General features: G+C 45.8%; 1 protein-coding gene across 1 annotated transcript in view; it reads right to left on the reverse strand.

Moving 5' to 3' along the window:
* The window catches only part of LOC308279787 (aldehyde oxidase 2), a gene marked incomplete at both ends in the record, with an annotated part of 92487 nt that overhangs the window by 66109 nt on the left and 11747 nt on the right, over positions 1 to 14631 (reverse strand). The window contains 5 exons of the mRNA XM_080719956.1: positions 648 to 799; positions 5922 to 6014; positions 9212 to 9356; positions 11167 to 11247; positions 14292 to 14381. Coding sequence (XP_080576082.1) covers positions 648 to 799; positions 5922 to 6014; positions 9212 to 9356; positions 11167 to 11247; positions 14292 to 14381 — 561 coding nt within the window. The remainder of the gene's footprint in view (positions 1 to 647; positions 800 to 5921; positions 6015 to 9211; positions 9357 to 11166; positions 11248 to 14291; positions 14382 to 14631) is intronic.

Here is a 14631-nt window from a genome sequence, read left to right on the forward strand (position 1 = left end):
GATTCTCCACACCCCAGGGATTTCTAATGTGCCATTTAGGGCAGCAGCAGGTGGAGAAGATGTAGTCTGAAAACCTAACTAAGCCTCTTCTCCTTCTTCTGATGGTTATCTCCAGCTGAGGTTTGAACTGCCCAGAACAGAGAAGGCGGCCTTCTTTGTTTTAGATACTATACTTCTATTAATACAGCCCAAGACTAAATTAGTTTTTTTTGGTAGGCTTATCATGCAAGTAGCAAAACCATGACATTGTCTTCTCAGCCATACTGCTGCTCAGCCACTCTGTTGAATTTGACTTATAGTTAACTATTTTATTGAGTGATATTTGTTAATTTAGAATATTTATCCAGCCAGGCGTGGTGGTGCACACTTGTAATCCCTGCACTTGGGAGGCTGAGACAGGAGGATCGCGCTGTTTCGAAGCCCGTCTCAGCTACTTAGTGAGGCGCTCAGTAAACCAGTGAGACCTTGTTTCCAAATAAAATATAAAATAGGTCTGGGAGTATAGCCCAGAGATAGAAAGCCCCTGGATTCCATCCCCAGTACCACACACACACACTATTAATCTGCCAAGACCTTTGGGCTTACTGATTCTGCAAATACGTATTTCGACATTTCGGTGTACTAGGTGATGGAAACAGGGCACGTACCGCCATGTTCCGGATCTGCTGGCCTGCCAGGCTCTGCAGGTGCTTCAGGAGGGCGCGGTAGGTCCGAGTTTTCTCCTCTGGGAGCTCGGAGATGCTCTCAGCCAAGATGTCCTTCACCTGGGCCAGGCTGCAGCCAGCACCAATGGTCAGTCCTGGAAAGCAGGTTGGTTTCATTGGTGAAATGGGAGGAATTGATATCTCCATGCCCGTGTCCAGACAGTGTGGTGCTGTCCGTGCTGAGCACACAGAATATCGGTGAGCACTGATACCCATGACCAGACCAGTGAAATCAGTCTCTGGGGCTGGAGATTTTACAGGCTCCCTGGTGGTATGTGGCCAGGCCCGGCAAACCTGGGCCACACCCTTCTTTGGACAGATAGGAGGAAACAGAGGCTTCAGAGATGAGATGACAGTGAAAGCACACAGCAGTAGCTCCTACCAGAACTTTCCAGAATCCTTTTCTGACTGACATCTGTGAAACTATGCAAAGTTGCATTGTGATTAAGAGGGATAATGCTGCTGGCAGAGAACAGAGTCCTGGCTTGATGGGCCGTAGCCATTTGCTGAGCATTTACTGAAAGGACTTACAGGTGGAAATATGTACCTTTTGCAGCTCAAATGCAGCTGAAAAGCATTTCTCAAAGATTTGAGAGCCATTCTCAGGAATATAGTCATCAAAACTTAAGACCAGCTGGGTGCGGTGGCGCACACTTGTAATCCCAGCATTTGGGAGGCTGAGACTGGAGGATTGCGGTTCGCGGCTAGCCTCAGCTACTTAGGGAGGCTCTCTGCAACTCAGTGAGACCCTATTTCAAAATAAAGAATAAGCCGGGCGTGGTGGCGCACGCTTGTAATCCCCGCGCTTGGGAGGCGGAGACAGGAGGATCGCGCAGGTTCAAAGCCAGCCCTGCTGGCGTAAGAGACCCTGTTTCAAAAATATAAAATAGGTCTGGGAGTGTAGCCTGGAGGAAGAAGGGCTTCCAGGAACCCCAGTACCACCAAAAAAAAAAAAAAAAAAAAAAAAAAAAGAATAGGACCTCTGCCTCCGAGATGCCAGGGGAAAACAGAATCCTGTTTGGTAATTATCAACCAGCAAACCAGCAGGCCTAGTCTCCTTGACACTAACACTGCCCAGTGTAATGGGGGTTCCTGGGAGGGGGGGGCAGGCAAGCAATGGCGGAGCGTCCAGGAGAGCTGGGCTGCCCTGGGTAATCCAGCACTTGACAACTGGTAGCCACACCGCTGAGAACGGTGGGATGTCAGCAGCTCTTCAGTAGGAAATGAAAGGGCTCAAATCAATCTTCAAAAGTAAAACGGTCACCCAAACCTACAGGAGATGCTGAGCCGAGCTTTTAAAATGAGCCCTTCCTTCCCTGTTGCAGAACACAATGCTAATATGGTGAGTGTGGGTTGACATCACTGGCAGGATGGGGTAATAATTGCAATTAGTTTGCTCTTTATCAGGCTTTAGGTTGGGCTTTGATTTTCTTCCTTAATTTATATTTGAGAACATTTCACCCCCCTGCATTGCTGTATTTTACCCATATTTAAAATGTTCTTGGCTGGGTATGGTGGCACATGCCTGTAATCCCAGTATTTGGGAGGCTGAGACTGGAGGATCACAGGTTTGAGTCCAACCTTAGTAATTTAGTGAGGGTTTCAGCAACTTAATGAGTTTATTTTGAAACAGAGTTTCAAAATAAAAACTAAAAAGAGCTGAGGGTGTGGCTCAGAGGTAGAACAGCCCCTGGCTTCAATCATACACACACACACACACACACACACACACACACACACAATCACAGCTAATTTAATAGATTAGGAAAACCCCTAGCTGCTTAACACCCATATGCTAAGCAAATCTTGCCTAAATGTAACTAACCTGTCCTTCCCTGGAGTGTCTCAGCCTGGAGTTTGTCCTGTTTCTGCTTCAGCCCCCAATGCTAGGTGCTCTTAGGGATCCGATGGACCTGTTTCATCCCAGACCCATTAGCGATCCTTAGCTGCTTCCGAATCACTACAGGTTCCTTGAGAACCTGATCTTTAATGTCTGCAAGGACCCTGGCTTTACCTTTGTATGAGCTTAGGAAAACCAAGCTTGTTCTCCGTCAAATGATTCCTTCTGCCTAAAGACTGAACCTTAGTCAGAAAGAAAACACAAAAAGTCTTCCTGGTATTATTAAGGCCAGAGGTTTCACACTGATGGGCAGCACCACCTCTGTTCCAACATAGGTAGAAAGTCCAGCCCCTGGGGGAGTGAAAGCCAGCTCTTTCACCCGCGTCCTTGCAAGGTCTTGAACTCAGGGTGGGGCCAGACAATCCACTTCTGGGCCCGTGTTTGGCGATTCCGTGGCTCACACTGTGACCTCACTGAGTGCGATTCTAGGCTATTTTAGTTGCTGGAAGGTCCCCCCCGCCCAGAACTGGAGATTGAACCCAAGGGCATTCTACCTCCAAGCTACATCCCTAGTCTGATTTATTTATTTTTTATTTAGAAGTGGGGTCCCACTAAGGTGCTGAAAGCCTCACTAAGTAGCTGAGGCTGGCCACGAACCTGCAATTGTCCTGTCTCAGCTCCCAGGTAATTGGATTTCAAGTATGAGCCACCATGCCTGGCTGTAAGTTCTACTTCTATTTTATTTCATCTCTGGCCACAAAACCTCGCTTGCATTCCAGTGGAGTGAAAGGGCTTTGACTTTGGGTCTCAGAAACGAGGTTTTATTTTAAGTCCACCCTTGCAGTTCAGGGGCCTATGGGACAAATATGCTGTGACTTCCTGCAGCACTTGCTGGACTCAAGATTTTGAGGGACAAAAAAGTATACCGAGCCCAATGTGTATGCGATACGAATGAGCACACAAAATTTAAGTGAACACTTAAGTCAAAATCATAGCTCTTACAGAAGTTTACTTCCCGAGGGGTGCAGGAGGGGCACATCTGGCTCCAGTGCACCCCCTTGAAGAAAGAAAGACCCCTTCTCTGTTTTTGGGCCATGAGAATTCAAGAAGCATGGAAATGCTCCTGGAAGCCACCAGAGGGCGCTCATGCTTTAATTTTAAAAGGCCCAGAGGCGGGGCAGTGTTTAGATTTTAGCAACTGGCTCTGTGGCTGCAGAGACCAAAGTGAGCAAAGAAAGAGCCACTGGGCAGGCTCAGTGGGTCAGGGGGATGGGCCGTGGGGGTAGGATTTGTAAATTGAAAGTGGAAGACCTTGAAACCCAAACATCAACCAGTCTGAGGACGTTGGGCAAGTCTATTTTCTTTTTGCATCTTTTTTTATAATATGAAATTAATATAATATGCTTTCCTTCATCTATAATATGAAGGATTTGAGTCATATTGAGGCTTTTGAGTTGCTAATATGAAATTAATATAACATTACTTTTCTTCATCTATAATATGAAGGATTTGGGTCATATTGAGGATTTTGAGTTGTTCTCCGTTGGGTCCTCTTGGGGACACATAAAAGGCTTAGAGAGAGGCAAAATTCTTTCTGCTCCTCCAAGCAGAACAGCCTATTTTTCATTTACTCGTATTATTTAAGATTTGAGGACAAGGTATTGGTGTTAAAGACAAGTTTGAGAACAATAGGGTTAAATAATACGTGGGGTGGAGAGTACCAAGGGCCTTAACCTTCTGCTTACACTGGCTGTCTACACGCCCAGCCCACTCACTCTTCCATTCCTTCCTTCTCTCCTTTCTCTTCTTCCCACAACAGGTATGCTACTTGAATCGTCCCAAGACTGAAGATGGGCAAAACCACGAAGGGGTTTCTTCCTTTTCCGATGGATGGGGTCGGGCCAGGGAAGAACAGGTGGCTGGTCTGCGGTGTGACCTAGGTTTGGCTGAGGATGGTTAGAGGCCAGGCAGTTGGGCCTCCTGGATGGTCAGCCCTGCCCGCCTTGGACCCCGAATACACTGACACCTACGGGTCATTCTTGGTTAGAGCTTTCAGTTTCATCGACCCTCCTGTTGCCTAAGTTAAGAGAGTCATCATTACCACACAGCCCCTTCACATTCAAGTTCCTGGGCCACTCAGTCATTCATTTGCTTTTTCCATTAATTCATTTTTCGGCCATTGACTGAGGACTTGTATGCACACATAGGACCAGGAGCTCTGGGGATGGAGACAAGACAGCAAAATAAAGGTGCTTTATGCTGGAGGGTTTGACATGCATCTTGAAGTGAACTCTTAAAGGCTTTCTTCCTGCTTTGCGAATTCCACCTTGCCTGATACAGTATTCTACACTACTGGGATCTTAAGGATGTTCCAAGTGACTAGGAAGTGGGTGGTGCACACCTGTGATCCCAGTACTTGGGAGGCTGAGATAGGAGCATCACAGGTTTGAAGCCAGCCTCAGCAACTTGGTAAGGCTTTCAACAGTTTAACAAGACCCTGTTCCCAAATGAAAAATAAAATAGGACCAGGTGTGGTGGCACACGCTTGTAATCCTAGTATATGGGAGGCTGAGAAAGGAGGTTCACAGGTTTGAGGCCAGACGCAGATACTTACTGGGGCCCTCCACAACTTAGTGAGACCCTGTTTCAAAATATAGAATAAAAAATAGGGCTGGGGGTGTGACTTGAAAACCCCTGGGTTCAATTCCTAATACTTTCTTTTTTTTTTTTTTTAAAGGGATGGGAGATGTAGTTTGGAGGTAAAATGCCCCTGGGTTCTATCCCTAGCAGCACCACCACCACAAACACACACACACACACACACACACACACACACACACACACACACACAAAGTCGCCTCGGGGTGCTTGCCTTGTTACTTTTTTTGCTTTGTTTTTTCTTTTTGTTTTGGTCTCCCTTGTTTTTTTTTTTTTTAACCATTGTTCCCATAAAACAAGGAGCATGTAAGTACCACACAATATTTCTCCTACTTTTTTTTTGCAAATATCCCTTCTCAACCTGTTATCTCTAGCTGTCTTTCCATTAAAGTGACACTGCACATTTATTGTCTCTGAGACACTGTTTGGCACTGAGACGATTGTGCGGTATCTCTGAGACACCATGGCATTTTATAGGCAAAAAATCCTGCAGGTGACTGCAAAGTCTTAAATGCTATCATTTGGATATTTCATATTCCCCAAAATGGTTTTGACAGTGAAATATCATGTTGGAGATGCACTATCACACTTGAAAAGATGATGGTTTAGACATGGGCCAGACCCGACACATGGATGAGGATGTTCTAAATCACTTGGCAAGTGTGAGTCTGGTGTGGGGTTCACCTCGCCGGCACCCACTGGAAGCAGCAGGGACTTACCATCGCTTGTTTTAGTCACTATATTCAGCTCAGAAATCCTAGCCGGAGAGAGGAGAATCGGGTGGAAGTGTCCTTGAGATTTCATTGCAGGTCCTGAAAAGTTAATATATTTTGAAACAGGAAAGAGAAAATGCCATTTTTTTGTATTTAAGTATTCTTTTTTTTTTTTTTTTGCAGGTCGGGATAGAACCCAGGGGCATGTGACCTCCGAGCTACACTCCCTGCCCTATTGTTGTTGTTGTTGTTGTTGTTATTATTAATTATTATTATTATCTTTTGAAATAGTGTCTCACTGAGTTGCTAAGGGCCTCACTAAGTAGCTGAGGCTGTCTGTGAACCGTGATCCTCCCGGTCTCAGCCTCCCAAATGCTGGGATTACAAGCATGTGCCACCACGCCTGGCTGCATTTAAATATTCTTACAAAAATTCATATATAAATTTTTATTTTACATTGATGCTGGAGCTAAACCCAGGGGAAGTCTACCTTTGAGCTACATCCCAAGTTCTATTTTTTTTTTTTTTTGTGGTACTGGGGATGGAACCCAGGGGCATTCTACCTCTGAGCTACACCCCAAGCCCTATTTTTTAAAATTCTTTATTTTGAAACAGGGTCTGAGTTGCAAAGGGGCTCACTAAGTAGCTGAGGCTGGCTGGCCGTGAATCACGATTCTCCTGTCTCAGCCTCCTGAATGCTGGGATTATAAGCGTGCACCACCACACTGGGCTCCCTAGTCCTATTTTATTTTTTAAATATTGTAGCAGGGGATTACTAAGTTGCTAAAGGTCTTGCTAAGTGGTTGAGGCTGGCTCCAAGCCTGCACTCCTCTTGTCTCAGCCTCCCAAGTATTGGGATTATAGTTGTTTGCTCAGATGTACACCTGGCTCAGATACAAATTTTAAAAATCGAAAATAAATATATACAGACGTGAAAGCAATGACCATACACCATTGCCAAGTAAATTTATAAAGCAGACTCCTCCAATATGTGTATTAATTAACATATACCTTCTTCATTTATATAACATTAGGAAATAAAAAGGTGGGAGACTCTTGAGACACTTTTGCACAAAGGTGTCAGGAGACGTAAATAAGAATATTTGTGATAGCACAAGCTTGAAAACAGTTGGAGCTGTTTTAACAGCTGTCCTTCAGGGATAATATAGGGGGGTTGCATATTCACACAGCAGAAAAGCACAGCCACATATGATAATAGGCATTGATTTTAGGTCCAGAATGTTGAATGAATGAAGAAAACTGCAAATGAATAATAGTATCAGGCTATTTATGTGAAGTTCAGAACTATGCAAACCAAATGGCATATTATTTAGGGATTCACATATGTGTGCCATACAATGGAGTTTTACCTCTCCTGGGCATCTCTCCAAAGAGACTGGCATCAGAATATCATTGTGATGCATGGATACCCATGTTCACAGCAGCACAACTCACAGTAGCCAAATTATGGAACCAACCCAGGTGTCCATCAACAGAGGAATGTGTTACAAAATTATGGGATATATATGCCATGGAATTCTGCTCAGCAATAAAGAAAAACAAAACTGTGTCATTTTCAGGAAAATGGATGGAGCTGGAGAATATTGTTAAGCGAGATTAGCCAGTTGCAGAAAATGAAGGGTTGTATGTTTTTTCTGATATGCAGAAGTTAGGGAGTAATCAGGATGATCAGGGACTTTAGACGGTGGAGAAGAAGCCCCAGCTGAACGAGGGAGGGAGGAGGCCTAGGAAGGTGCTGAGGCTGTCTTTGAACCTGTAATCCTCCTGTCTCAGCCTCTCAAGTACTAGGAGGGAATGGTTTGGGGGGTCCCAATGGAAGCCTTCAAAATTTTTGGTAAAATTCAAGTTAATTAATTAATTAGTTAATTATTTTTTTATGGTACTGGGGATTGAACCCAGAGGGATTCTACCTTTGAGCTAAACTCCTAGCCCAATTTTTAGAGGACCTCACTAAGTGGCTGAGGCTGGCCACAAACCTGTGATCCTTCTGTCTCAGCCTCCCAAGCGTGCTGAGATTACAAGTGTGTACCACCACACTCAGCTTAAAATTCAGGTTATTAAAGTGAATGTGGATGGTCACTGGATGTGCATTATGTGTTAACATATCTATGATTATTTTCATAAATTCTATTATAGTTACTCAATACTTACCAACAATGAAATAAAAAGGGACAAGATAAATGAGTAAAAAACCCCTTCTAAACCAGGCGTGGTGGTGCACACTTGTAATCCCAGTACTTGGGAGGCTGAGGCAGGAGGATCTGGGTTTGCGGCCAGCCTCAGCTACTTAGTGAGGCTCTCTGCAACTTAGTAAGACCCTGTTTCAAAATAAAGAATAAAAGATGGGGCTGGGGGTATAGCTCGGAGGTAGAATGACCCTGAGTCCAATCTGTAGCGACACACAAACACACACACACACAGACCCTCTAATACTTCTTTTTTTTTTTTGCGGTAATGTGGATGGAACCCAGGGGTATTCTACCTCTGAGCTACACCCCCAGCCCTATATTTTATTCTGTTTTTTTTTTTTTGTGGTGATACTGGGGTTCTTGGAAACCCTTCTACCTCCAGGCTACACTCCCAGACCTATTTTTATATATTTATTTGGAAACAGGGTCTCTTAAACCAGCGCGGCTGGCTTCGAACCTGCGCGATCCTCCTGTCTCCACCTCCCAAGCGCTGGGATTACAAGCATGCGCCACCACGCCTGGCCTTTTATTCTGTATTTTTTTTTTTTTTTTTGGTGGTACTGGGGGTGGAACCCAGAGGCTTTCTACCTCCAGGCTATACTCCCAGACCTTTTTTATATTTTATTTGGAAACAGGGTCTAACTAAGTTGCTGAAAGCCTCACTAAGTAGCTGAGGCTGGCTTTGAACCCGTGCGATCCTCCTGTCTCAGCCTCCCAAGCGAAGGGATTACAAGCGTGTGCCACCACGCCCGGCTTATTCTGTATTTTTGAAACAGGGTCTCACTGAGTTGCAAAGGGATTAAGTAGCTGAGGCTGTTTGCAAACCGTGATCCTCCTGTCTCAGCCTCCCAAATGCTGGGATTACAAGTGTGCACCACCACGCCTGGCTAAAAACCCTCTAATACTTCCACACACCCTCAAGGAGTCATCCTGCATACCATCAGGGTATAGGTACATCTGTCTTTGGAGACCACTAGCTTTATTATAAAGATGAGGTTTTCATCCCTTAAACGTTGAGCAGAAAGAGTAGGCAACAGGAGGTTTAGGTCCACGTTCTCGGTGGGATGAGACATGGCAATCACTCACCCAGCGAAGTGTTGCCCAGGACGAGTGGGGCTTCCGGGTGTTTTACTTTCAGCTCCAAGAGATCCTGGAGGGTCCCAGGGGAGATCCAGGTAACTCTCTCTCCATAGAAGGTCAGGGTTCGTTTTTCTGGGTTTTGAGCCATCTTCTAAGAGTAAATAACAAGTATGAGTGCTCGTGTGCACAGCAGTCCTCCTGGGTAATACAAGGTTTCTCTGAGATTCACTTGCCTAGAAAGATACTCATGACATCCATTGGTTCATGCCTGAATTCCCATAATTAGAGGCTTTTTGGAAACAAGTGACAATGTCAGCTGGCACCTGTCACTGACCCTTCAGTATGGATTTATTTAGCATAATTTAGTCTCATGACTTTAAAAATCACCATAGTGCTATGCTCCTAAATTAATATCTTCAGTTGGGACTCCTCCTCTGAAATGCAAATTCCTATCTGTACAAGTTACTCGATGCTGTCTCTTAGGTAGAGAATAAGCGTCTCAAATTTAATTTGTCCCCAACTGAGCTCCTCACATCCTATCCCTTTTTAAGCTCCTGCAAAGGAACCTCCAAAGGAGAACTGAGTCATCCTCTGAAGGGCTCCTCCTTTTCTGTAAGTGGCCACCCGCCCTTCCAGCCGCCCAAAGCGGGGTCAGCCTCCAGACCTCCCCGATCCCACACCCGCATTGCCTCCATCGGTGGACTGGTTGGCTCTTCTCCCAGAAAGTATCCAGAACCCACTGGCCTCTCACGGCCTCCACTGGCAGCCCGGCCCGGCCATCTCCGCTCAGCAGGCTTTGGTTCCCTGACAGGGCCGCGCTCACCTTCCCCTGCCCTGGGGCGGCTGGCGTGACCCAGTGCACCATCAGAGGAGCACAGCTGTCCTCTGCCGGCCCTCCTAGTAGCTCCTGGTCTCACGCAGAGTGAAAGCCGAGCAGCACCAAGTCCAGCACAGGTTCCCCTGGCCTGTCCCGGCTCCACCTCGCACTTGCTCCCCGGGCCTGGGTGCTCTTCCCGCGCCTCTGTGCGGGCCTCACTAAAGCCCTCTGGGCCTTCCTACATGGCGCTTTCTCAGAGAAATCCTCCCTGGCAGGATATTTAAAATTGCAGCAACCTGCACCCTCTCCTCTTTCTGTTTCATTTTTTTCTCTTTAACATGTCTCACCTGCTAACACATTATATCTCATCTTTTATTTTGTGGAGCGTCTGTCTGTCTTGCCAGACTGCAAGCTCTTGAGTCAGGTATTTTGCTAGTTTCGTTCCCTGCAGTATATCTAAGACCTACAGCAGTGCCGGCACATTGCCAAATGGATAATTTTTTTTTTTTTTGCAGTACTGGGCATGGAACCCAGGGGCATTCTATCTCCAAGCTACACCCCCAGCCCTATTTTTTATTCTTTATTTTGAAACAAGGTCTCACTAAATTGCAGAGGGCCTCATTAAGTAGCTGAAGCTAGCAGTGAACCATGATCCTCCTGTCTCAGCCTCCCAAATGCTGGGATTACAAGCCTGCACCACCAAGCCCGCGATGGATAAATATTTCTGAATGGAACACAGCAGAAGCACTTCAGACAAAGGCTTTGTATAAAAGAGGACACTGGGTGCCTGGGACGGAGGATGGTGCTGCTGATGGGAGGAAGGGTGAGGAGTAGGGGTGCTCTTTGGGGTCACTGCTCTGGAGTAGCTGGAAAGGCTGTGTAGGAGCTTAGCAATGCGGGGTCACCTGGGAAGTCATGCCTGTGTCCTCCCAACCCCCAGCCCTGACACACCCACTAGAGCGCCAGCCGAGGTTCTTTTGAAACGACTTCACTATTGCTCTCACCATTGTCATCTGGCATGTCGATCCTGTCAACTCTTTCCACACTTTGATGATGTCACAGGAAGGAAATGGGTGGATTTATAAAACTGAGTTCATAACCACTGATACTTAAATAAGCACATAAAATACCCAACTCAGCTTACCAAGAGTTCTGGGGGAAATATGAGCTCCTGGGTCGGGTCCAAGGGCTGGAACTCCTCTTTTGCAAATAACTCGGTGCAAATCTTTATAAAAGGAAGAAGCAGATGGCCCTGTGAGCCCAGCTCAATTGGAAACAGCACTATCATTCTTTGTAGGAATCAGGCAAGATGAATATAGGACTAATCTCCCCAATCTTCTTAACAGGGAAATGGTTCAAACCAAATAACTTAAAATAAGAATCTTGTCATAAGAGATACACTGATTTGCCCTAATGTGATATTAAGAAAAAGAGTATTGTTTAAAATACTCTAAAGAGCTGGGCGTGGTGGCGCACGCTTGCAATCCCCGCGCTTGGGAGGCGGAGACAGGAGGATCACGCAGGTTCGAAGCCAGCCGCTCTGGCTTAAGAGACCCTGTTTCCAAATAAAAATATAAAAAATAGGTGTCTTTGAGTGTAACCCGGAGGTAGAAGGGTTTCCAGGAACCCCAGTACCACACACACACACACACACACAAAATACTCTAAAGAGTACTCTTATCTGGGCCTGGTGGCGCATGCCTGTAATCCTAGTACTTTGGAGGATGGGACAGGAGGATTGCAGGTTCACAGCCGGTCTCAGAAACTTAAGCTATGTACTCTGCAACTCAGTGCAACCTTATTTCATAACAAAATAAAATAAAACAAGATAAAATTAAATTTAAAAAAACAGGGCTGGGGCTGTAGGTAAAATGCTCCTGGGTTCAATTTCCAGTAATCCCCCAAATTTCTCTAAATGTATGTGCTTGTGTATACATGTGCATGGACACATGCACACACACACACACACACACACACACACACACACACAGAATCTGACTTTCAAAATCATACTTAACATTTAGCAAGTACTGTTACATTGTATTAATTATTTAATCTTCATGATAATCATGTGGAGACAGTAAATTATTATCTCCACTGCAGCCACCAGGAAACTGAAGGGGAAGGAAGAGTCACCTGGCCCGCCACCCTGCCTGACTCAGGTCTGCTTTAGCACCCTGAGGAGCGAAGGCAAATTGGGAGAGAACTGCAGGGTGTGGGGGAGGCGGGTGCAAAGGAGAGATGTAGACACCAGACGTAGGCAGCTGTGGTTCACTCTCAGCTCGGCTCTCTGACCTTTCCACTGGAAAGGTACTTAACCTTTCTAAAGATTAAATGAAAATAGTGTTTATTTTGAAGGATAATTGTGGTAATTAAAGAAAATGACCTGACATTTGTCCAAACCCATGTGCCCTTTTCCTATGTCTCTGAGGCCTTCCCAGGTTGCAGAAGGAAAACTTATAACTGTTCTTTGTAAAGTTCTGCAAAGGGCCACATACTGAGGCATCATGGGTCAACATCGAAATGACCTGTTTTTGTGTTAGTTAGAATTAGAGGTGTAAGCTGGGTGTGGTGGCGCATGCTTGTAATCCCAGCACTTGGGAGGCAGAGATAGGAGGATCGAAGCCAGCCGCGCTGGCTTAAGACCCTGTTTCCAAATATAAAAAAAGTATAAAATAGGTCTGGGAGTGTAGCCCAGAGGTAGAAGGGCTTCCAGGAATCCCAGTACTATCAAAAAAAAGAAAAAAAAAGAATTAGAGGTGTAAGTAGTACCTGGGAGTGATAATGTGGTATATCTTCAAAACCTAGAAATGAGATGGGGCCTGAAAATTAAAATGTAAAATGGACATAATGCACTGGAGTCAAGAAATGACAAGTTCTCCTAGACAGGTTCCTGGCCAAGACTTAACAGTTGCCCAAATGAAAGATGTTAAGAGAGCTTAAACAGGATGAGGCTGGGCATGGTGGTATACCCCTGTAATCCCAGTACTTGGAGGGCTGAGACAGGAGGATCACAGGTTTGAGACCAGCTTCAGCAAGTAGTAAGACTTTTATCAACCTAGGGATACCCTGTTTCAAAATAAAAATAAAAAGGGCTGGGGGTGTAGCTTAGGCTCAGAGGAAGAATGCCCCTGAGTTCAATCCTCAGTATCACTAACCCCCCTCCCCAACAACAACAACAAAAAAAAAAATAGAAAAGAAAGAAAAAAGAGAGATGGAGTCCTAGGGTGGATATCTGGCCAGCTGGCAAGCCACCCTGTGGCACAGAGGGTCTTCCAGGACGCTGCTCATTAGATGACATGGCTGCCCTGCACCCTGGCTCTTAGTATAATTTGCCTATGTACATTTTTCTGCAGAGAAGACATGTGGCTCACTGGTCTCAAGATCTACTTTAATATAATTATATTTCTCTTTGGGAACGTATATTGAGGCACATTCCAGTTTAAATATCATGTTCTTTTGAGTTTGGTTAAAATAAATCAGGTGGTCCCCAGGGCGAATCATTGCCCAAACTGAGTTCTCAAGATGACAGCATTGAGAATTGACTGAGAATGTATGGAGCGCCCCGGAGCTGGCCCTCTGGGACGTGATCCTGGGAGACGCAGCCCTGCTCCCTGGGCCAGCGCTGCTCTGTCCTCCTGTACTCCTTCTTTAGACCCAAATAAGGATAGTGGGAGGCAAACCCGGGGGAAAGCAGGTGTGAGGATAGAGACAGAGGAGGGGAGGGTGGGCGCTGGCTGGCTCTGGCCTCCCAGGTTTCCTCATATACCTGGAGCCAGTTACTCTCTTATCCCGAATTTCAACTTCTCTGAGCAATTCTTTTAGGAATTTGTCAATGGGTCCTTTGTCTCTCAGAGAGCAAAGGCAGAGGCTGAGGGTTTAAGGCTGGACCTCCTAGGTGTGACTCCTTAGCTTGCCGTGTGGCTGCCGCCTTCCCGAGGTTGCTGTGTCCTCCCTTGGAGAAGGAGAGGCCGCCCTGGGTGAGCAGGGCAGCTTCCCGGTCCCCCTGGGACATGGCTCATCCCCAGGAGGGTAGATGATTTTTCCTATGTGTGGCTTTTGTTTTCCTTGGCTCTAGCCTTTCACGATGCAGGGAAAATCAAGAGCCTGGGTATTGGATCGCCACTGACCCGGCTCCCAGGTGAAAAGTGCTTTATTTGTGCACATCCTGGGACAGCAATAAGCAGAGGATGACCATTAAAACTAATAGCGCAGTTTCCAGACTGGGCAATACTCACAGTGAGAGGCCAAAACCAACAAAGGACTCACATCATTCTTCCCGCCCGGGGAGGAGGAGCCGTTTTCTTTCTGGTCCAAGCAGCATTTTCCTGATCCTTTCTGCTGACAGCAGCTTGAGTCCTAAGAAGATGGGGTGCCTTACATTAAAACCTTTTTTATAGGTAAATATGTCTGTGTCTTGAAGGATTTGACAATTTATTTATTTATTTATTTTTATTTTTAATTTTTTTTTTGTGGTACTGGGGTTCCTGGAAACCTTTCTACCTCCAGGCAGCACTCCCAGACCTATTTCATACCTTTTATTTAGAAACAGGGTCTCTTAAGCCAGTGCAGCTGGCTTTGAACCTGCGCGATCCTCCTGTTTCTGCCT

Source organism: Muscardinus avellanarius (assembly GCF_963383645.1).
Source record: "Muscardinus avellanarius genome assembly, chromosome: 2".
NCBI lineage: Eukaryota > Metazoa > Chordata > Mammalia > Rodentia > Gliridae > Muscardinus > Muscardinus avellanarius.